The following is a 22132-nucleotide window of genomic DNA, read 5'->3' on the forward strand; positions in this document are numbered from 1 at the left end:
TGGAATCTTACCTAGAGTGACCACAGCGTTCGGTCTTTCCAAAGCTTTTTCTCTGGGGTACCTAAGCGAGATTTTGTTGTTCATGTACTGTAGTCTTGTGGTCTTGCCACCGTCTCTGACCCCATGTGCGCCAAGCTTTTCAGGGTCGAGTGTGTGCTACACGCGCTAGTCACAACTCGACATACCTTGAATTACTTGTCCGTAAAAGCTCCCCATCTCTACCTTCATATCTTCCAGAATAGAAGACTCCAATATACCGACAGGATACCAACACTCAACATGAACTACTTCGATATGTGGGCGTGGCTCTTCCGAGTCAGGAATGACATCAGGCATACGAAGAAATCGACGCAGACTACACTAAATAGGAAAGCTGCTCAGAAAGCCACTGTTGGGAAAGTGCAAGAAGCTCTCGCTCCCGATACACAAGCTTCCACCACAGACGAAAAGCTCGATGTTTACAAGCGCACAGGCCACATCCTCGACAACTACGCAGCTTCTCTACAGATCGAAGCCGAGACTATCTCTGCTGTTACCGAATTGGCTACCCAGATATTGAAGGAAACACCTACTATCATCGACAAGATCAACAACAACCTTCCCAACAGCATCGCGCACTACAATTCCAAACGAGATCCTGTGCCCGAACACCCGGTGACGGATATCGACCAAGAAATCAGTTCATTCAACGCCCTCTACGACAAACTTATGACCACAGAGGTCAAACTGGCCGTTTTGGGCGCTTTCTGTCCATCTATCCATTGTGCCCGTATATCCTAAATTAGACCGATACACAAGTGGTGGTGTTCTGGGATTGTCAGTTTGGTTCATTTGACTCACATAGTTAGGTGGAATGATCGCGGTTTTATGGTCAGATGGGTCCGCATGTTGAATAAGCACAGCGCATGCTTGGCGGAATGACTAAGATCTCGATGAGTTAGACGGCATGTAAGTCATGTACCCTGAGCTCGGCTGTCTCTTTTCAATGGACTTAAACAAAAGCAGACTTTGGCAGTGGCGCGACAAATCAAAGCCTAATTTCATTCTCTCGCTCTCTTCCCTAGGTATGGACTTGCTGTGTTCTGCCTCGGTTCTAGGCATTGGAACAAAGGCTTCGAGACATGTTTCGTATGCTGAAGCTGGTTCTCCGGGTAGACGTGGCTTTCGGGAACATGGGACACAATGATTTGCGCACGAAAAGGCTGCTTGGTCTCTTCTTTTTCCCTTGAGTCTCAGCATTTCTCCATTTGTATACGGGGTTTGCATACTAGTTCAGGACACAATCCAAGCGAAAGTGCTGGAAATAACATCTCCATACTAGTCTTGGTAGCCAGCGGCCTAGCATCTTATCCAAACCGTATACCCAAATCGATTGGCGACCCTCAGCCTTGAAACTATCCCAAACCAGGCCAGATCAGGCCGTCCACTTGATGTTCCCATGTCAGCCTGTGGATACGGAAAGATCATCGCTGCCTCTCTTCTGTGGCTTGACATCCCAGAAGCAGGTCACCTGCCACTTGCCTTTTCCCACACATTCGGCGTTCTGACACTTGAAGCGCGAGCGATGCTCCAGGCTTTCCATGTCGATGAAGCTATGACAGTACATGCATGGCCAGCGTTCTGCAAAGGGTATCCTTTGTTTGATATCGTAGATGGTGTTTCTGCGCTACGTTAGCAGTGTCATGGCATGAGTGCGAAGTGTCCGGTTAGTGCTTACTTCCAGACTTGAATGTGTGCGCGCGTAAGCCCATGCGACACTGGAGCATCTCCTGGATTTGGGGTACGCATTTGGAAAAATGTGATGTTGTTGTGATTGGCAGAGTGGTCTTTTGGGGTGATGGAAATTAATAGGCAAAATGGTGTTTGCTGTTGCAGGTGAGTTATCCGCGAGACTGCTGCGACGTGAATGTGTGATGGCTGTGACGTATCATTTAATGTTAAATAACTTGCTCATTGTGTGTTTGGTCGGGGCAGTGCTGGAGTAATTTCCGGTCAGGTCATGCGGCTCGTTGGAGTTCAATGTGCATCATGACCGCCCTGCCACGTCTGTAGAAGACATCCAATGAAGCCATACACTGCGATTTCACTCGTTGTATCTGGCTGTGTTCATGCTTATGTCTAGATATGCGCAAAGAGGAACGCTGGAAGGTGGTTGTCGTATACCCCGCCACGCGCAAGCAATGACGTCGCATTGACTTCCTCTAACGGACTGCATAAACACTCTTTCAATGTCACCACCGATCTTTCCTTTCCAGAAGTGCATTCGAACATGTGTACGAAACAGCATTTATTTTGGAATCAGAAGCGCTCTCCCTCTCAGACGTTCTGCAAAAGGGTCTCGAATCACTGTCTGGAGAGTGGTATCTGTCTCGGTCAGCTTTCTACCAACATTGCATATCAATCCAAAGCAAGCGATATTGTTTGCAAGGCTATCAAATCAAGACCTCCCGATATCGTCTCAGGGTATATTTTCGAATAGACTCGGTTCTCGGTAAAGGTTCGCTGGCCATATATTGGATATACTTCGTTCAGCAGAGACTGTCCTGTCGGCCATGCCTAGAGCATCTTGGTCTATTTGAGATCGCGCTGATGCTTAACACCATTAGTCAGCCTAGAATTACTCAGTTGGTCAGCTGGTAGTCATTATCATGCTTCTTGGCAGCAAACGGCGCATTAGGCACGTGCGCTGCTATTGTGAGACAGCGTGGTATTGTCACGGGATATTTACTGTTATCACCATAACAACCAATTCACATCGCAAAATTTAGATGACCAGAGATCTATATCGGGTACCTTGACCCAACACCACCCACATTTCTTTCTTACATCTCCAAACTCGTTTTCAAGTGTACTTGCTAGTAATCTATCATGGCACGCCACCGTCGTGGGCGTTCTGTCGACACGGATGACAAGAACCTCTACCCGCTTCTGCGCGTTCTCAAAGCAGAATTTGGTATCGACTGGGGAGTCTATCAAGAGTTTTTGGATAGTGCCAAAGCCGCCATAAAGGCTGGAGAGAGTTATTCGGCCTGGACTGCACAGATCGAGCTCTTGATCCAAACCCCAACTGCGCGGATGGCCCATGAGGGTGTGCTCCTTCTACTGAAAGAGATGGGTGTGAAGGTAAGGAAGGAAGGTGTTACCGCATACATCGTCACTTTCACTTTCGCTTCCAAAGTATTAATCGCCACCAGGCCTTCTCCCAGAACAACACCAACACCGAAACCAACATCACTACGAAAAATATGACATCTGCACTTCCAACCCCCCAACTCAACACCACCACCACCACGTCCAACTGTTCCTGTAGCGGCGCACATGCATACGAATGGCCGCGTAGCGATGCCTCCCCCCCGCTGTCAAGACTCCTACGCGCACCACTCCAACCTATAGGGTAGGCGAATGTCCCGAAACCACATTTAATGAACCAAAGCTCTTACATGAATAGAAAGTTGAGCCAGCAAACAAGAACGATCACGTCTTCTTCTCCGACCCAGTCTTCAAACTGGACGTCCAGAACTTCTTCGGCGTCTCTAGTCCCAGCAACAACATCATCTACGACGGCACACAATTTCGTCGCACACAGAGTCAGAGAGTCCTCGCTCAACCCAGGTCCGCACCTCCCTACAAGGCTGCAGACGATGACCTTGCTGTCTGGAAGAAGCGCCTTGAGGTGGAGCATGGAGTGAAGGGCAGTCAGGCGCAAGGCAACACCAAGGATCTCAAGACCACAGAGGATTTGCAACGAGACAAGAGTTTGGGAGATCTGCGGAGGAGTGGTTGAGGAGTCGCTCTGAGTGGCCAGCTTGCTGAGCCGACCAATGTTGGGTTCCACTAGTGTTAAAAGACGAGACTAGCAGGCGCAACTGGTTGGGCATAGGTGGTACGAGCAGACAAATCATGGTAATCACGGGCGTTCGCTTTGGGTAACAGCCATTTGGGATGGCGTTGAACCACGGAAGATACCCCAAGAAACCCATATAACAACAGACTACACTGGTCTTCTTAAACGAAAAAGCTGCACTGTACATCTCATAATTCATACTCCACATTCTGATATACCCCAACATATTTCCAACACTTATGCCCACGCAATCTTACAAGTTTGATACCCCCTTCTCACTCTCAAACTCCACCGCCTTACCCAATCTAACCCATTCTTTCTCCGCCTCCGTCCCCGGCATCGGCGGCACCATACCTTGCACCTTCCACAAATCGCGCCGCAGCTCTTCGACTGTATACTCCCAGTCGTAGCCGCGATCTGCTATGTACGGTTTCAGCACCGCGTCGACCTTGTTGAGGAAGTTGTCGCGGACTGTGTCGTTTGGCCTGTTTAATCACTTGTTAGTGGGGAAATGTACCTTGCGTGATTAAGGTGGGTGATGAAGTCCCGGGTACTCAGCAGACCACAGCATACAGTCGCAGTGTACACCAAGAAAAGACAAAGTTGGGAACAGAAACATACAACTGCCTAGCCAAATGCTGGATAGTAATCCGAACAAACGGCCTCTCTCGACTCTCCTTCTCCCCATCCGCATCCGCATCCTCGACACCCATCGCTGGTCTCGCAACACCGCCCACGTAAAACGAGGTCGGCTCAACAGGTTGGAAAAGTACGTTTACGTAGAATGCGGGGAGGCCTGCTGCGAGGTAGATTGCTGTGATTGAGGCGGCGAGGGCTTGTTTGGTTTGCGGAGAGGCGAAGGTGGAAGGGGAGTGGTATATGATCCAGAGGGGCATTTTGGTTGGAATGGTGTGGTGAAGGGGTCTAGGGTCAAGTGGCTCGTGTCTGGTATATGGATGGATGTGTTTGTCGGATGATGGGTGTTTTACTGGGGAATTACCACGATATTATATACACGAACCGAACTACTATTTTCGTGTGAGAAGGTGTCTGTATAGACTAGTGGATCATTCTGTTTGTCGCCAAGACTAGGGGTGGATGATGGATAAGTAATCATGCTTTCCTCTCGGCACAACGTTCAGTAATCAGGTCTGTTACCTACAATTTCACCTAACCACGTGTAGTAATCAGGTTTCGGATTTGGGTTGGTTCCGAAGTGTGGGCGCTATTATGTGCTACACTACAGCATGCACAAAGGCGTGAAAATTTGGGGGGTTGGGCGAAAAGGTGAAGTTTATCAACTTGGTACGACAGTGATCATGCTTGGTAAGTGCAGTTGATTAGTTATGTGCTGGCAGGTGATGGATGCTATTTCTAAGACTGCATCATCTGCTGTGCTGTATCTTCTGTATGGAAGCTCGTATGGTGTGGTGATTGGAAATGCAAGGACTTCATGTGCGACGAGGCGTTCACATCTCGGAAACGACTCGGCGTATAACTTCATCGAGATCCTCCTCCTGCAATCCAAGTAACGAGTTGGCAAAGCCTTCCTTCTCCTTCCAGTCAGCGGCGACAATGCCCCATACGGCAACGACTTCTTCCCTTGCCTCGCCGTCGCCTTCCAGCATCTTTGGTCTCGCAACGTCTAGCTCCTCCTTGCTGTTCTGATCGATCCTCTCAAACTTTTCCCCCGTAGCCTTTTCTAGCGCAGCAAGGACCTCGAGTTGTGTGACGTGGAGGCCATGGACGTACAAAAGCTTGTTTGCGGTTTCATCTGCTTTCTCGAGAATCTTAACAACAGCTTTGCCGATAAAGTCTAGATTCGTAGCGGAGAACTTGATGTTGCCGCCGTCAAGGATATACGCCTTTCGAGCCTTTAAATCGAACTTTAGTAGACCGCAGGTCATACCCCAGTCGAAGAAGTGTCCCGTGATGAGAGATGTCCAGGTAAGTTTGCCCATGCCGTCTTCTCGCTCTTTGTCTTGTAGTGTCAAAAGGTAGTCCCGAACGACCTTCTTGCCCTTCATCAGCGGCAAGATCTCGTTCGTCTGCTCGTCTGCAGAGTCGCAGCTTCCGAATTCTGCAGGCATCATGCGCTTGACACCAGCTTTGAATGCAGCATCGATTAGCTTCTTTTGCGAGTCGACATGGCTGCCAGCAATGGTAATGATTAAGGCGTCGATGTTCTTCTCCCGCAGGGCTTTGGCGACTTCATCAACGTTGAGATCATCCGGCACGGTAATGACTTTAGTTTTCGGATACACCGATTTGGATGTGCGACGGTTGAGGACGAAGATGTCGAATTCGGAGGCTTTGAGCGCCTTTAGGACAGGTGCACCTAGCGTTCCTGTGCCGCCGATGAGGGCGACGTTGGTAATGGCCATTGTGTATTTTCAGATGTTCTTTTCCAAGGCAAGGTGAGTCGCGAGGTACTCAAATTCGCATATACAGTGATGTAAACAGTACCGATGGTAGTATGTCCATTGTGGGGTAGGAGCCATGCAAGTTCGATCCGGCTACGAGCGCATAGGTGTGGTGGGGTCTTCCACACCCCTTGACAATTTTCAATCATCATTCTGCAGTATCGTCTTTGACAGTGGCGCCTTACCTAAGACCTACACGTACAGTCAAGATTATCATACATAACAAGAGCGCCATTGAAGATTCTAATGACGTCACGGCACCTGCCAATGACTAGCCGCATCAGGGCATCTCTCACCATAATCACGCAATGCACAGAAAATATACGCTCTTTCAGTCATCAGATAAATAAATCGGCATCATCGGGGTAGAACGAAGATGGTCTAAGCAGCCAGACGAATGGCTATCTATCTGCTTACTGGGATCATGGATTTCGTGAATACCGTGATGTCCAGGTTGTGAGACACTCTACAATGAACGTTTACCAGATTTAGTCTCTTACCAGAGAAAAAAGGACCTATAGAAAGTATAAGTGGTTGAGGAGAGAGAATAGTTAAGTTGAGTATGACTCTACTTATTCGATGCTTACAATAACTATATCCTATTTTTGGTATACCATGCAAAGGCTATCCGATATTACAAGGAGCGAGGTATTAATGAAACCAATAATTCCTTTACAGCCAAGCCAACAGAATCAATTCTACTCTTACTCGCCGTTTACCAAGCCGACTCCTTTCAGTTCCAAGACACCCATGTACCGACGACAAGACGAGTATCACGCCATGCGACGACCATCGAACCACATCACCAACGCACGAACCGCGCGCGCTGACGTTGGGCGCCTCGTCAACCATAACCACCATAAAAATAGCTGTCATATATGTAGTTATCTGGAGGGCCAGTTTAGAATTTGACACTATACTTCAAAGCGAGCATTTCATCATGGCCAGAATGACACCACTTAGTCCACGCCCAATGCAGCACATTGACCGACGCGACCTGTACACAAGCCTCGAATCACGGATCCAATACCTACACTCTTTCCTCGACTTCAGTTCCCGTAAGTTGCATCGCAATTGTGCATAAGCCCTTGCCTCATCTAACACGTACCAGGCGACATTGAAGCCCTCTCGTCGGGCGCAAAGATAATCCGCACTCTAATACCCGCCGTGGTAAACATTGTGTACAAGAAGCTGCTGCAATACGACATCACAGCGCGCGCCTTTACAACGCGATCGACATCCTATTCGGGACGGGTAGATGCACAACTCAGCGAAGACTCACCGCAAATCCTACACCGCAAGATGTTCCTGCGCGGCTACCTCAACAAACTGTGTAGCGACGCATCCAAAATGGAGTTTTGGGAGTATCTCGACAAAGTAGGAATGATGCATACTGGACAAGGAAGAGTGCACCCGCTTCATGTGGAGTATGTGCATGTTGGCGTTACGCTGTCGTTCATACAGGACATCATGACCGAAGCGGTGTTGTCGCATCCCCGGTTGAAGATGGAGCGCAAGATTGGGCTTGTCAAGGCGCTGTCAAAAGTGCTTTGGATCCAAAACGACCTGTTTGCAAAGTGGTACGTGAAAGATGGCGAGGAGATTGCGGAGGAGCGATTGGTGCCGGAAGTCGAGCCAGAGGGGTACTTGCATGGCAAGAGGGTGTTGCATGGCAGCGATGGAGAGAAGGAGATTGAGGAGGCGGCTAGAGCAGCGGGCAGTTGCCCGTTTAAGAATCTGGCCATGTCGCCGAGGCGCGAGAGCGATAGACGAGAGGCCGATGCAGCGGAAAAGTCCAAGTCGAGAAATGGAGATGGTTCGGTGCAGGCCGCAGATACGCCGATGCGCCAACCAATATGGCCAAGCACGAGTGATTTAAGTCACGGTGCCATAGCAGGCGGAGTATTATTATCGTCAATTATCATGAAACAGTGAACATGTTCCGAGTTGGAAGTCTATTATTGCTTGTACAAGATCCAAACGATATCAACGTTCAACGGCTAGTGCACCGTCAGCTGTTGGTGTCGTGATGTCGACGTTTTTTCTTGTTCGGACTAAAAGCCGGATGCGCGCACAGGTCTGGGTGATAGTGATAGGGAAGCACGGGTCAAACCGGAGACGGACAATCACCCGCCGCCCCGGGGCCGGCCGCCGCGATCAAGTTTGCGTTTGATGCAGTCACCATTTGGAAGCTGGTAGAACAACCGGTTTTTGCTTCCGGCCAGTGTAAGCGGCTCGCGGCGCTTGTAAAGGATGTGCCCAGGGTATATACTAGCGCGGCAACTGCAAATAGTGAGGCAGGTCTAGCGGGGCACGTCACATGACGGCGTTTGTCGTGAGAGGGTGATGCATGGGAGCGTTGGGTCGTGGTGTTGAGGATGTTTCAGCTGGGGTGTGCAGAAGAAAGGCGTGCTAGCGCACCGGTGAAGTGTGGAGGGCGGCCCAACAAGGACGCAGCGGCTTTTGGTGGCGTGCTTGGCTGCATGCGCGTCCCAAGCAAGATTCACTTTGTCCCACAGCCACGGTGAGGGTGGGCTTGACATGTATAAACTTCACCGGAAGCCGTTCGAGGCCTCTGGTAAAGGTGTGCGCACTTTTTCATGTGGATAGTGATCTTCGTGTAGCGCACCCGCAACCAGATTCGAGGATCCGAGGGCATCCGCTTCATTTTGCAGTCCACTTTCACATGGCACTAACTATCGCGACAAGGTGGTGGTGGGACAAGGTGGTGGAGGTGGATGCCTGCTGTAAGACGTGTGCTGGGGAATGGATGCGATATGGCGACAGCGACGACTCGTAGTCATGACATAACGACGCTGAGACGGGACTTGAGTCGCTGAACGTTTGCTGGCAGCGACTTAGCTTCATGCCCCTTGGCTAAGGCGTCGTGACTGGATCCACGATGATGTAAAATGCGCTCAAGGTAAAAAAGCAAAGCGTAGGTGTAAACCTTGGGTGCCATCAAGGGGGGATGCGCGCTGCCACTCAGCGACGGCGGAGCAGTCATCGCCGTGGCTATGAAAAAGCATCATGGCTGTGATGGGCGCATGTGTATTGCTTTGGCCAAATTCCGCTGTTGTCTGAGACGCAAGGGCGATGCGGCCAATCCGCAAAGGGGTGTCTATCGACAGGGCCCCCTTGGCTAGTGTGAGGCCATGTCGGTGGAATTGCGCTGAATGACTGCTCCCCCCAAACTTCGCCGTCGCTGCCCTTCATCACAACATCACCGCCGCCTGGCTCCCCATCTTCTCACCTATCCCCCCTTCCCCCACCACGCCCCTCGACGGCTCTTTGTTGCGCTGCACACCTGCACTACGCTTCCCTCTCCTGTATTCACGACTTCGATTCCACGATTTCGTACCCGTGCCGCTGTTTCTTCCTTATCAACCGGCCGATCTTCGCGCCTCTTGCCCTCCACGTCACCATCACAACAGCTTAACTGCTCGTTGGTTCTCTTTCTGCACTCCTTTGCGCACCCCTTGATACCCCTCCTTACCCGTTTTTAATATTCCCGTCTTGTCCTCGTTCTTCAACAAGACTGTCACCCGTTGCTGCTGCTGCTGCTGCAACGTCACAACCTGCAGCCTTACTAGCATCCGCCACTTGGATGCGCACGACCCCCCACATCGACAGATGAGCTTTGTTGGTTTTAGGCTCCCACTCCCGCAATGCAGTCCATGTTTCGCCTCCCATGGTGTAACGAGTCGCCCGGCGACAAGATCATGGAGAAGTCGACGCTGCACAAGTCAAGACCGCTACCCGTCGTTGAAATGCCAAACTTCATGAACAAGATCAAGCGGAAACAGACTGACAGCCCTGAACCCGCCTCGGCCCAGCACGCGCATGTAGTGAAGAAGTGGAAGGGCGCTCAGGGCGAAGTAAAGCCAAGTGCAGTCAACGCAAATGCAAACCTCGCCACTGACAACTCACGTGTTGCCGATGCGCCCAAGACTGCTTCTGCCCAAATTCTAGATGCCCGACCCAAGGCGCAACCGAGGAAAGAGAGCAAGAGCAAGTCTTCAAAGCCTCAGCAATCTGCTGTCAAATCCGACCCCACTGCTGTCGTCACGCCATCAACTACCCTCGGCTCTGGCATGACTGCTGTGCAACAGACGATCGAGGCGCAAATCAACTACGACATCTTGCTCAAGCACAACGAGCTGCGTTTGATCGAGCAAGAACTAGCCAAGTGTCAATGTGCGCTCGAGCAACTTAGGCGATGCTCCCTCATTCCCTACCCCGGTACCGAGGGTCTAAATGAGAATCTTAGTCGGGGCACTGGACCCTCTCTGCAGCCAAACGCTGGTTACACAGAACCCCAATATGCTGCGCCTTGGGGAGTCACCGATGGCCCCTACACTCGTCACTATGCAAAATGGCTCATCTCTGACGCAAAGTTTGACCCTGTCCCTGAACGTGCCTTCGCTCAGCAAGCTCATGGTTACTTTGGCAATGGTGAAGGCAGAACGACGCGCGGCAGCTTTGCTGACTACGGCTCAGCTCACAGAGGCCGCACGTCGCGGACTTCGACTGGAATGTTGAAGCTCCCGCCTCTTGGTGAAACTCCAGCACCAGCACCAAAGGTTGACCCGCTATTGCACAAGAGATCCACCGATGGTCAGTGGGTGCGCTTGTACTGTGCTCAGTGTGGCCACAGCAACTTCTCCAATACTCAGGGTTTCTTGAACCACTGCAGAATCAAGCACACGCAGGTCTTCAAGAGTCACGACGCGGCTGCCATTGCATGTGGTGTTCCTGTAGATGTCAACGAGGTCGGAAATCCTGTCCCTGCAACTGAACCAGTCAGTACTCCAGCTGTGGCGCCGACAGTATCTTTCCCAGTACCATCTACTCCTGGTATCGTCCACCCCCTGGCAGCCCAGCAAGCACCAGCTCCCCATGCTCGGCCAGTACATCGTGACCTGAACACTTCGCGTAAAGATCCCAAGCCAGCCAGCCCATCCAGCTTTGCCAAGTCATCATCGACTCCGTACTTGGCTGCCCATCTGCAAAACAGCGGCTTCCAAGGTGACTTGAAAGAGCTCGTGGATACCGCTCGGGCCAAGATCGACCTGGATGCACTGGACCCTTCAGATGACGACTGTGCGGACGCCAGCGCTGCTCCTACACCGACTACCACCGTACCACCCCATCTAGCCCGTCTTCCCGCCGGCGGGCCTGCAAGCAAAACTCCATCAGCGCGATCAGGAGGCAAGAAGGGTAGCCACCCAAGCCATGCGCGCCTCCCGTTGTCGTTCCCATCTCCTGCCAAGACTGATGGCGATCATCACATGCCGGACTCCCCGGTAGATCTCAGTCCTAACGCAGTCGAGTCCAACCCCGGTCTTGTCAGCGATCACGATGACGACGACGATGATGATGCCGACGATGCACACAGCCAACCCGACATTGCGTTGGGTGGTGATGACGTCATTGTCGAAGATGCGAGCGATGTCGAAGGTGCACAAGAACGTAACGGTTCTCGCAAAACTTTGCACGGATGCTTCCCGCAAGGAGAGGCAAGTCGGAAACACTGAGCAGTGAGAGCAAATCAGATTGACTTGTACTGTTATCGTTTCGTGTCAACTTTTCCTCTTCGCAATTTGCAATGTTTCTCATGCTATAGAATCATGGGCTGATTTTTTGTTTTATTTTGCGCAATGTTTTTCCTCTTCACTATACACGGTACCAGCAATGGACAAGGTGGTCCGCTGGTCAGGACAATCGGAGGCATATCAACATGCGTTCCGCTTTTCACACACATTTTTTCTTCTCTCCTTCAGCAGGATTACTGTTACGATCCCCCGGAAATCTGTCAGAAATCTCATCTCCTGTGCGCTTTCAAGAGGTGTCCAAAGTAAGGCGCTGGAAACGTCCGTGTATTATCATATCTTGTATGAAATTGGTGTCAGGTTGGGGGCAAAGACATGTTGTTCTGGGCAGGTTTTAGATGGAAACGGGGTGCTGGTACACTTGTTTTGTACCACATTGTTTTGAACTGTAACGCGGTGGGGTCCATTGAAGGGACCAGGGCCAAAAAGATATGGGCGGGTGTAAAAGCTTGCTTGGTTGTATATATTTTAATCTTACGAACTATGCATTTGAATATGACGATTTATTTTTAGAGATGGTTCCTTGCGGGTTTATGAATTTAGACTGATGTTGAAGGTGTGCAAGTTACAAAAGTCTTTGTATTTGGAAACGTGTCTGTCTCAATGCCTAGGTAATCCACCCCATAAACGCCTTGCTTTGATGACAAAATCTGGGCTGATTCCTCGTGTGCCTAAAGTGACCACGACGAACCCTACTTAGCCCATAAACTCAAGTGCCTATAATCCGTTAGCAAGTCCACCAGGGACATATAGGATGGACGTACAGCCATAATCACACACGCAATACTAACATACGGACTCAACCGCTCGCCCACACGAGCAGCCTTCCATATGGGGGATACATAGTACGTGTCCTTGTTACGGTCGATGATGCCGGGGAAGACGTAGTGTGCGTATGTCGAGGTGCAGATTGTGAGCAGGATGACGAGGAGGAGGGATTGGAAGTTGAAGAGGGCAGTCTTGCAGACGTGTCAGAGGGGTGCTTTCATTTCGAGATATGAGATGGAAGAGGATGGGAGATACATACCATTGTCGCTGCGCGGAGGTGGTTGTACGGGAGGATGGCGATGGCGATGTGTGTGCGTGTGTAGGACGTGGATAGGTGAGAGGACTTGGTCTTTTTTTGTTGCCTAAGCAAGTGAAATGACAGGTAACGTTTCCGTTCACTCGACTGTCGTCGTCGGTTGTCCGATGTTCCAAGGTTCCACGGGGCCAGTGCGCACACCGCAGTGCAGCGCGAGCGCGCCCACTCACCCCCGGCGGCCGCATGTGAGGATCGTCATTGCAGCACGCAGCATTAGCCCTTTCAATCAACATCAATTACTTGTAACACCCCACTCGCTGCCTTACTTACCTGTCAAAACACCACTTGCGCAACCACTCCATCGACGGACGGTTACGAAACGGCTGCGGAATACGAGCACTGCGATTGAGATAAAGCCGACTCTATTGCGCGACGGCGATAACGCGTCGGCGGGAAGAAGATCAGGAACGCGCCGCCACTGCGCAGGAGAATCCAGATCAGAGTAGTTCAATATGACAGAACCACGTATGCGCCTGCGCCAAAAAGGCCAACAATTCCCCACACAAGACTGTAAGTAAAACGGTACCCGTGTACTTGAACACACATCCCACACATCCAACCAAACCAACCCAACCCACTAATCCTCCCCACAGTAGAAGCCTTCCTCCTCGCTTTCGGCGACAACGACTACCCCCTCCCCGAAACCATTCGCGTCCTCGACGAAATAATAACAGACTACATCATCGAAACATGCCACGAAGCCGCCTCAGTAGCGCACCACGCGCGGCGCGCAAAAATCAAGCTCGACGATTTCAAATTCATGCTTCGTCGCGATACGGGGAAGCTGGGTAGGGTGAGCGAGATGCTGGAGACGGATAAGGAGCTGAAGCGGAAGAGGAAGGCGTTTGATACTGATGAGGGAGCTGTGTTGGCCGAGAAGGATGCGGCGGGTGCGAAGGGGGCGGGGGAGGGCAAGGAGGGGAAGAAGGATGCGGAGAGGGAGGGTGGGGAAGAAGGGGAGAGGAGGAAGAAGAAGAAGAAGAGGCGGGAGGGTGGTGGAGGTGGCGGGGGGGATGATGCGAGTACGGTGCGTAGTGCATGAAGAGGTGTCGTGGGCTATGGATTGGTGCTTTTTCATCTTCTTTGGACTTGCGATCCGCGTTATGGGACTGCGCGGCTATGTCAGTTGCAGCTAGGACAGATGGCGCTGCGACAGAGGACATGGCCATCATGTCTGAGCAGCGAGCCTCTGTATCAGAAACACGGCGTCAGCGGAGTGCATCAGGGTCTTTTCTTCCCAGATATCATCATAAACCCAAGGACCATCATTGCGTTTCTGGCGTTTCTACGCATGGATATAGCCATGGATATGGACATGAACATTGACATAGGATTGTGGACTCAGGAACCATCTCCTTCATCCTGGGGCTTAAGAAAAGCATACACAGGTGCAGGCATCTTCGAATCCCTTTGATTACATAAATACCCCCCAAGGATGATAATCATACATGTCCACCCATCCGGCATGCAATTGCTGGCAATCTACAGTGTACAGAATAGCAAGATTTGAAATTGACAATATCCCACCACGCAAAACGAGAGATGAGAATGGTGAGTTTGACATATTTCAATTCATGGTGTGTATCGACGTCCACACTGACACACGCTGGTGAACGCTCGCATCTCTGCTATACGGCCAGTGTAGTAAGCATGCAGCGCATTACTGTAGGCCATGACGCGCAACCGAGCAGCCTACTCCTCGGCTCGGGCCTCCCTATCTTGGTCGTCTACTCTATCGCTGTCATCACCACCTGTATTCGAAGCCCCCGGCCATGGTCCATGGGGCTTCTCCCTGTCATCGATACTCCGTGGTACGAACTCTGACGGCTGCTACAATGGTGCATTAGTCAAACGCCAAACTCCTTGTAGTATATCCTTTTTGGGCATGCTCATGCCTCTTGCTGCCTTTGCTGCCTGCCCTTGCCGCCTCCTCGTCGGTCACCGCCCTTCCCCCTGTTGTTGTCACCGTCCTTCTTGTCGTCACCAGCGAGAACGTCACCGCCGCCCATAGTAAGTGCTGCAGTAGCAAGGCGATTTGAGAGGTCAATTTGGGTGCGAATAGTGTTGGCGAGGTATGATACCACGAGAACGTCCTGAATGTGTGCGTTGCTGTAACGTGTTAGCAGGATCTAGATAAGTTCCGTAATATCAACATACAAGTCGCGCTCAATATCCGCGGGCTCAACCTTGGGTGCCAAGCTGAGTGCATTCATCAAAAATTGACCTAGTGCTGACGATGGCTCCGCCTCTTCGTCCAAAACGTTGTTAACGTAGTTGGACACGCGCTCGAGCATGTCAAGTACGTGCTGGATTGCGCGCTCAAGCGAGTCGAGGTCGGTCATGACCTCTTGTGATCGGTCCTCACGGTCCTTTGCGGATGAAATGAGCTCCAGTCCTGACCTCTCTGCCTCGCCGTACTTGATCTCGTGGGGAACCGGGATGAATAAGCAAGAATCAGCAGCGCGCTCAGCAGTAACACCAATGGGCGCGGAAATGTATGTCTTGGACTCGATGTCTTGTCCTGGTACTGTGGAAACAGTCAGATGGACTGCGGGGTGTGGCCATGTTCCGTCGCCTTGCTGGCTGTAAAAGTTCTGGATGAGGGCGGAGAAGGTGTTGAGGTCGCTGCTGGTCGCATACCAGCCAACGAGGACTTCACGGGGGTTCGCGCGAAGGTGAAGGGCTAGCATCGACTTCTGGTAGTCCATGTCGACCTCGACCTGCTCGGCCGTCTCGGTGTGGGGGACAGCATAGCAGTTGCGGATCTCGATTTCAGTGCCGTCTTCGCTGCGGGTGCCGAGCAGGGTACCAATGACACGTTCTTGGTCGGCGGGGCGGCGGAGTGAGTGATCGAGGATAGAAAAGACGGCCTGTTCACAGCGTGTCAGAGGGGAGGGTGCCTAATGCCTCGCACTGTATTTGTCGCATACCTGGGGTTGGATGGCGACGTTCAGCGGGGCAGTCGATGGCTGAGCACCGAGCGGAGCTGGGCCAAGGGGGCGGGCGAGATGGAGGAAAGAGTCGGTGGCGGCCATTGTAGCGATAGTTTCTTGGGAGAGGGAAGATGCCGTGGTCGCGAGGCGCTTGGGGCTGGCGAAAGATGTCAATGTGTGGTGGGGCACGATGATATTGTTCACGAAATCTGGGCAGGTGCGGTTCGCTTGCACGGACCATCAAGATTTATTTTCTGGTGGACCCAAGCCATTCAGTCGCATTACCATTCGCATTGCGCGAGAAGCATTTCCAGAATACATCAACACCACGTTGATTGAAAGCAGTCGGTGTTGTCATACTGCAATCGCCGTGCTGTGGAATAGGCTTCTACATCACATCTTGCCTTTTCAGGACTTGCGCATACTTAAATGGCGCCAATGAGAGGACGTGGTGGAGGTGGTGGCTTTCGAGGAAGAGGAAGGGGCGGCGGTGGAGCCATGGGAAGAGGCAGGGGCGGAGGCAGAGGGAGGGGAAGAGGCGGAAACAGAGGTGGATTCGCTGCAGCGAGAATAAGGGACGAGGCTGAAGATTCGTGAGTACGGATATTGTTTGCAGACAACATGGCCCACGTACTGATGGTCACAAGCAACATCAACATGCGCGAACCACCCGAAACTGAAGAGAGTGAATCTGAGGCCTCAGACGATGCAGCCTCGGACGACGACGAAGAAGAAGCCCAGCCTGCTTCCAACGCCTACGCCACCCTCCTACAGTCTTTCTCGACGCGCCATGCCGGTTCAGAGGAACATCGCAAGAAGAGACGGAAGCTGGATCATGAGGAAGTGCCGCAAGAGGATATATCCGAAGCCGAGGAGGCATCTGTCTATGGCACGCCAGAGGGTGATGGAACAGTTGTCGACCAGGAACAGCATGAGACCGACGACGAAGCTGCAGACGAAGATGATGGTAAAGAGCAGGAACTTGAAAAAGCCTACGAAAAACACTTTGCGAACCCCGACGAGAACGAGCTGGCAACACGGCTGAAGCAAATAGCGGCGAATCAATGGTCGTCACAAAAGCTTACTTGTGGTTCAGGGACCACCAAGGGTTTTGGAGTATTGCAAATTCCAGTTGAAGAGGCTCAAACCCCACCCAAAAAATTGAAGAGTGTCCATGACATTCAGCTCAAGCAACGGCTTGTGGAGAATGCCCAGAACAAAGTTGGAAACTTTGACCAAGTCGAACAAACTATTGCGCCTTCCATATTCGGATATCAGGACTTGCTGTTCGGAGCGAGAACAGTGCAGAACGCCTGCCGTCTCCGCGACATCACCTGTCTCCATGCGCTGAACCATATCCTGATGACACGGGATCGGGTGCTTAAGAACAACGCAAAGCTTGCAGCTGCGCCCGATGATGTCGATGCCGAATATCGCGACCAGGGCTTCACACGACCAAAGATCCTATTCCTACTCGAAACTAAGCAGGCCTGCGTCCGTGTTCTGGACTCAATCACAAAACTCCATGAGTTTGAGCAGCAGGAAAACAAGAAAAGATTTCTGGACAGTTTCTCGCAGCCGGAAGACAAGTTCTCAGAAGACAGACCTGCAGACTTCCGAGAACTCTTCGAAGGCAACGACGAGAACGAGTTCCGTATTGGCGTAAAGCTAACCCGCAAAACACTGAAACTATATTCGACTTTCTACAACTCCGACATCATCTTCGCATCCACACTAGGCCTGCGACGAGCCATCGAGTCAGGCGACCCTAAGAAGAAAGACTACGACTTCCTCTCTTCCATTGAAATGGTCATCATGGAGCAAGCTGACGCCACACTAATGCAAAACTGGGAGCACGCCGAATACGTCTTTGAGCACCTTAACCTCCAACCCAAAGATGCTCACGGCTGCGACTTCTCACGTGTCCGATCCTGGTATCTTGACGGCCACGCCCCTCACATCCGCCAAACAATCGTCCTCTCTGCCTTTGTCACCCCCAAAATAAACACCCTCTACAACAAACATATGCGCAACGTAGCCGGTCGATTGAAATACACCGCCGACCACACCGACGGCCTTATCGAGTCCCTTTCCTACGGCATCAAGCAGACCTTTGTCCGTTTCGACTCGCCCTCTCATCTCACCGACCCAGACGCCCGCTTCAAATACTTTTCCTCCTCAATCCTCCCTTCCATTACCCGCCTACCCCGCACCGTCGACGCAGGCGGTCTCGGCGTCCTCATCTTCATCCCCTCTTACCTCGACTTCGTCCGCGTACGAAACTCACTCGTCGACTCTGATTTCTCATACGCGTCCATCTCCGAATACACCGACGCAACCGACGTGCGTAAGGCGCGTTCTCACTTCATGAACGGCAAACACGCGTTATTACTGTACACGGGCCGCGCGCATCATTTCCACCGATACAACATCAGGGGTGTGAAACGCGTCGTGTTCTACGGGGTACCTGAGAATCCGAAGTTTTACGACGAGGTGGTTGGGTTTGTGGGCAAGTCGATTGAGAGGGCGGAGATTAGTAGACAAGAGGCGAGTGTTAGGGTGTGCTTTTCAAAGTGGGAGAAGATGGAGTTGGAGAGGATTGTGGGGACCAAGAGGGTGGGGAAATTGGTTAGGGAGAGGGGGGATGTTTTTGATTTTGTTTGAGGAGAAATGGTAATTTATGTCAGTTGGAAGGGATGATATGTTTTGTTCATGTGTATGTAGGTTTTACGTGCATGGGATTCTACAGCTATCTATGAAAACATACGAAAGTGAAAATTAGCATCAAGGAACAACACAACCAAGAGTCAAGAAATTAAACAATCGCCCGCTCATTCCTTCCATTTCCACACACAGCCATTCTCCTCAACAGCCCCGTCCAACCACTTCTCAATCTCATTGTAGTTGGCATTGCTAGGTGGACTTTGGAACGGAGCCTGATAATAAGCAGGGTCAAATCGTTGACCTACCTCTACGATCGAATGAAGAGGTAGCGGTGCCATAGGAGCGAAGATGGGACCCGAGGCGGTGGTGTGGTAGTGTTGCATAGGGCCGAGCTGCGGCATGGTTGGCAATGTCTTTCCACTAATCGTGCAGCTGGAGGAGAACATGCTGGCATCTTCTTGGACGGATGGTTGGATCGTGCAGCTGGAAGTAAACATGTGGAGTTGGTCGTGGACGGATAGTTGAATTATACAGCTGGAGGAGAACATTTGAAGTTCTTCGTGGACGGATGGTCGAATTGTGCAGTTGGAAGAAAACAGGTTAGAGAGCTCAGCGTGTCCGGAATTAGAAGGGGCGTTACTATCCATGTCGTTGGTCATGTCAATCACGTTTTCCATGTCCTGCTTGAAGGTGCGGTTCGTTGAGGGAGTCATGTTTGGTATGATAATTTCAGTTAAGGGAGCATACCCAAGATTTGAGTATGAGAAAGTGATGGGTGAAAAAGGGACTTATAGCTCGAGAGATGGGATGTCATGCCCACAGTTTCGGGATGCGACATTGTTGAAAATGTAGTTAATGCTGAAGACATTCTCGAAATGGGAGAGACATTGTGGAACTGCTCACACTCACACCTAGCTCTTTTCGGACTGCAGGCTACAACTATGCTAGTGAATGATTGTGTCTGTCGTATCAGGCAACGAGTCGGCTTCACCTTCACCTGGTAGGTGCGCTTGCACTCCCGGACCCCTACTCACCACACAAACATGTTCGTTCCTCCAGCTCCCATAGGCAGTCTTAACCCGAACACCAGCGGTCAGTCCGAAAATGAAGCGACCCTTCGTTGCACTGCTGTTGCTGACTGCCGTGATTCACGCCCGGGTCGCTCTTCCCTCTGAGACGTCGCTCGAAAACGTCACTCGCAACCTCGGATTCAACATCAATAGGGTTGACGAAGCCTCCTTCGTCCACACAAACGCCGAAATTTCCAAGTTTGAAAAGTCCGTAGAGATTGGCAGGACCCTGTCCTCAGCTTCCAAGACAAAGGATAGTGTAGCGAGATGGTTCTTCAGGAACTCCCCAAACTTTGCCGATACCTGCCAGAGTCCGTTTGATGGAGATGGCCGCGAGGAATTGAAGAAGTGGGGCTTCGACGATAGGGATGAGCTGAGCAAGGGTGTTGAAAAGGAGTGCGACTTCGACAACTACCATCATATCAAGAGCGCTTTCGAAGAGCTTGGACTGGATACAAAGGCGGCCAAAGATGGTGGGCCCAATTACTGCTTCAAGATTGATCATCGCAATGGCCCTGCGATCAAGAGAAACCCTGATGGAAGCCTCCCACCTGAGGAATATCAGTACTACGATGTCTGTGGCAAGACATACAGAGCAAGTTCATATCTCTTGTAAAGACATAATCATAGTGCTGACTACAAAAAAGGCTACAGGGGCCAGTTACGAGTTCGCAGTCAACCCCGACGGCATGGTAGCACTGATGAATATCATGAGCATGTCCTACTGCGCCGAAAAGTTCACCTGGAAGCGGAAGCCCAAACCCGATGAGCTGCCTCACATTGGAACGCCTTCGGATATAGCATGGGCCACCTGGAATCGAGTCGGCGCGAACGTCGCAGGTATCAAGTACCTCATCGTCACCCAGGTCATAAATTCGGATTCTCGGGAGATCTTCAAAAGCGCGCTCAGGACACTGAGTCCACCGCAGAGCGAGTTCAAACTTTGGCCGGGACATGAATTCTCGATGGATGATAACGCTGGTCTTGCGATCCTAGGTACGTAATGCATCCTTGGGGGTCTCGTGAGAGATAGCTGACAGTGTATAAGGTTCACCAGTCGGCCGATGGGCCGGATATTTCCTCGTGCAACACAAGGATAAGCTTGGTGGCAACAGGTTCATCTCCAAAGTCAGGGTCTTCTTGCCACCGGGCGCCTCCATGCCATATCTCGTCTTCTATGTGGACCCGACGCCTGCGCAACACGCTATAGCAGAAGATATGGTAGCTCGCAAACCAGAAGCGGAAGAGCTTGCCGTGACCGGAAGAGCAGACAGCATGGCCTCAACGCGAACTGTGAAAAAGAGCGATGACGGCAGAAATGTTGTGAGGGAGCATGTTGTACGAGACAAGTTCTAGAGGATGTAGTGTATGGACTAGATCTCCTTGCGAGATACACACGAGACAGATGGATAGACTGATCTCCGTAGCAGAGTCGGTCGAAAAGTCTGTGCCCATTCTGTGTTTCTAAGAAAGCTGGAATGAGAAAGACATTCAAAACTCTTTCAGAATCTTCACACCATCTTCTCTCGTCACATCAATGACCCAGCCATTTCTACTCAGTTCCCGAACCATCTCTTGTTCGGCGCATGTATCACCCACATGGCATCCGCATAGCTTGGTTTGCGCCTGCTTCTTCAAATGCACGCGCAATGCCCTTTTCTTTCCACCCAACTCGATCTGACACAGATGCTTCAGTATCTTGTAGACAGGAGACTTGAATTTTTCGCACATGGTTATAAACCTATCTGCTTCCTTTAGATGCACACGTACACAAAGTGCTCGTTCCAAGTGCGGGAAGGCATATATCGACCTGTCAAACATGCGTTTGGGGATAGTATGAATATGACCACGGTCCGCACGAAGATATGTCATGTTTGTAGTGAATTGTGCATGGCGGTAAAATTGCTCCGTAGATTCAGCACGTCCAAATCCATCTTGGAGGCGCGATCTCGTAGGATATGCAGTAGTAATTACATGAATGTTTTATGTAGTCACCATGGGCGCAGTATTGTGCTGTCATTGAGACGTCGCTGTGAAAAGTGATTGCGCGCGCTACGTCTTCCCACTGCTGCTTGAAAGATAGTATAGTCCCAGTCCATATTTGGTGGTACATCTCATCTCTGATTTCGCGGGGTAGGGCCAACAAGTTTATTCCTGAGGTTTCTGTCTTGGAAGACTTTTTTTCGTGTTGGGGTTCAGAGTGCAGGGACGGGATTGATTGCTATTCGTAGGCAGATGTGGCGGTGGGCATATTGTACTCGGAGAGGTTCTTGGTTTGCATAAATACTTTGATGCGGAAGCGGAAGCGGAAGTGGTGAGCAAAGTTGTCTATGACTCAGGATGATTATCAGAGTGTGTGGGAAAGAAAGGAGATGAATCTACAATCTAGTGCTGTCGATTTACTAGTGCTATCAATTTACTTGGACGTTAAGATTTCAATATGAACATTTGTGGTGTTGAGACGCGCGTACATTTGGCCCACAAGGCATACAGGGAGGGCGT

The 22132-nt window shown here is 51.1% G+C and overlaps 15 protein-coding genes across 15 annotated transcripts; 8 read left to right on the forward strand and 7 right to left on the reverse strand.

Moving 5' to 3' along the window:
* Positions 1–279: 279 nt before the first annotated feature.
* Positions 280–780, forward strand: PtrM4_094000 (uncharacterized protein; the record flags this gene model as incomplete). The annotated part of the gene is made up of 1 exon (XM_001934204.1): positions 280–780. The coding sequence occupies one exon, from the start codon at positions 280–282 to the stop codon at positions 778–780; it is 501 nt and encodes a 166-aa protein (XP_001934239.1).
* A 661-nt stretch (positions 781–1441) lies between these two features.
* On the reverse strand, positions 1442–1788 carry PtrM4_094010 (uncharacterized protein; the record flags this gene model as incomplete). Its single annotated transcript, XM_001934203.1, has 2 exons — positions 1442–1661; positions 1718–1788. The coding sequence occupies 2 exons, from the start codon at positions 1786–1788 to the stop codon at positions 1442–1444; spliced, it is 291 nt and encodes a 96-aa protein (XP_001934238.1).
* A 1080-nt stretch (positions 1789–2868) lies between these two features.
* On the forward strand, positions 2869–3784 carry PtrM4_094020 (uncharacterized protein; the record flags this gene model as incomplete). The annotated part of the gene is made up of 2 exons (XM_066107073.1): positions 2869–3123; positions 3587–3784. 2 exons carry the CDS (start codon positions 2869–2871, stop codon positions 3782–3784), a joined length of 453 nt encoding a protein of 150 aa, XP_065962741.1.
* A 313-nt stretch (positions 3785–4097) lies between these two features.
* Positions 4098–4740, reverse strand: PtrM4_094030 (uncharacterized protein; the record flags this gene model as incomplete). Its single annotated transcript, XM_001934201.2, has 2 exons — positions 4098–4329; positions 4589–4740. The coding sequence occupies 2 exons, from the start codon at positions 4738–4740 to the stop codon at positions 4098–4100; spliced, it is 384 nt and encodes a 127-aa protein (XP_001934236.2).
* Positions 4741–5313: 573 nt separating this feature from the next.
* On the reverse strand, positions 5314–6228 carry PtrM4_094040 (NmrA multi-domain protein; the record flags this gene model as incomplete). The annotated part of the gene is made up of 1 exon (XM_001934200.2): positions 5314–6228. One exon carries the CDS (start codon positions 6226–6228, stop codon positions 5314–5316), a length of 915 nt encoding a protein of 304 aa, XP_001934235.2.
* Positions 6229–7207: 979 nt separating this feature from the next.
* Positions 7208–8202, forward strand: PtrM4_094050 (uncharacterized protein; the record flags this gene model as incomplete). The annotated part of the gene is made up of 2 exons (XM_001934199.2): positions 7208–7325; positions 7379–8202. 2 exons carry the CDS (start codon positions 7208–7210, stop codon positions 8200–8202), a joined length of 942 nt encoding a protein of 313 aa, XP_001934234.1.
* A 1733-nt stretch (positions 8203–9935) lies between these two features.
* On the forward strand, positions 9936–11804 carry PtrM4_094060 (uncharacterized protein; the record flags this gene model as incomplete). Its single annotated transcript, XM_066107074.1, has 2 exons — positions 9936–11599; positions 11666–11804. 2 exons carry the CDS (start codon positions 9936–9938, stop codon positions 11802–11804), a joined length of 1803 nt encoding a protein of 600 aa, XP_065962742.1.
* Positions 11805–12575: 771 nt separating this feature from the next.
* On the reverse strand, positions 12576–13148 carry PtrM4_094070 (DUF1242 domain containing protein; the record flags this gene model as incomplete). Its single annotated transcript, XM_066107075.1, has 3 exons — positions 12576–12596; positions 12644–12838; positions 13134–13148. The coding sequence occupies 3 exons, from the start codon at positions 13146–13148 to the stop codon at positions 12576–12578; spliced, it is 231 nt and encodes a 76-aa protein (XP_065962743.1).
* A 267-nt stretch (positions 13149–13415) lies between these two features.
* Positions 13416–14005, forward strand: PtrM4_094080 (TAF19, Transcription initiation factor TFIID, subunit TAF13; the record flags this gene model as incomplete). The annotated part of the gene is made up of 3 exons (XM_066107076.1): positions 13416–13473; positions 13557–13830; positions 13987–14005. The coding sequence occupies 3 exons, from the start codon at positions 13416–13418 to the stop codon at positions 14003–14005; spliced, it is 351 nt and encodes a 116-aa protein (XP_065962744.1).
* An 847-nt stretch (positions 14006–14852) lies between these two features.
* PtrM4_094090 (metal-dependent protease PAD1/JAB1 superfamily) lies at positions 14853–15998 on the reverse strand (the record flags this gene model as incomplete). Its single annotated transcript, XM_001934195.1, has 3 exons — positions 14853–15072; positions 15121–15833; positions 15894–15998. The coding sequence occupies 3 exons, from the start codon at positions 15996–15998 to the stop codon at positions 14853–14855; spliced, it is 1038 nt and encodes a 345-aa protein (XP_001934230.1).
* A 519-nt stretch (positions 15999–16517) lies between these two features.
* PtrM4_094100 (DUF1253 multi-domain protein) lies at positions 16518–18560 on the forward strand (the record flags this gene model as incomplete). Its single annotated transcript, XM_001934194.1, has 1 exon — positions 16518–18560. One exon carries the CDS (start codon positions 16518–16520, stop codon positions 18558–18560), a length of 2043 nt encoding a protein of 680 aa, XP_001934229.1.
* A 167-nt stretch (positions 18561–18727) lies between these two features.
* On the reverse strand, positions 18728–19273 carry PtrM4_094110 (uncharacterized protein; the record flags this gene model as incomplete). The annotated part of the gene is made up of 1 exon (XM_001934193.1): positions 18728–19273. The coding sequence occupies one exon, from the start codon at positions 19271–19273 to the stop codon at positions 18728–18730; it is 546 nt and encodes a 181-aa protein (XP_001934228.1).
* A 391-nt stretch (positions 19274–19664) lies between these two features.
* Positions 19665–20246, forward strand: PtrM4_094120 (uncharacterized protein; the record flags this gene model as incomplete). The annotated part of the gene is made up of 1 exon (XM_066107077.1): positions 19665–20246. The coding sequence occupies one exon, from the start codon at positions 19665–19667 to the stop codon at positions 20244–20246; it is 582 nt and encodes a 193-aa protein (XP_065962745.1).
* A 73-nt stretch (positions 20247–20319) lies between these two features.
* PtrM4_094130 (uncharacterized protein) lies at positions 20320–20986 on the forward strand (the record flags this gene model as incomplete). Its single annotated transcript, XM_066107078.1, has 2 exons — positions 20320–20626; positions 20679–20986. The coding sequence occupies 2 exons, from the start codon at positions 20320–20322 to the stop codon at positions 20984–20986; spliced, it is 615 nt and encodes a 204-aa protein (XP_065962746.1).
* A 135-nt stretch (positions 20987–21121) lies between these two features.
* PtrM4_094140 (uncharacterized protein) lies at positions 21122–21502 on the reverse strand (the record flags this gene model as incomplete). The annotated part of the gene is made up of 1 exon (XM_066107079.1): positions 21122–21502. The coding sequence occupies one exon, from the start codon at positions 21500–21502 to the stop codon at positions 21122–21124; it is 381 nt and encodes a 126-aa protein (XP_065962747.1).
* Between the last annotated feature and the right edge of the window lie 630 nt (positions 21503–22132).

This window comes from Pyrenophora tritici-repentis, chromosome 4 (genome assembly GCF_003171515.1).
Source record: "Pyrenophora tritici-repentis strain M4 chromosome 4, whole genome shotgun sequence".
NCBI classification, from domain to species: Eukaryota; Fungi; Ascomycota; class Dothideomycetes; order Pleosporales; family Pleosporaceae; genus Pyrenophora; species Pyrenophora tritici-repentis.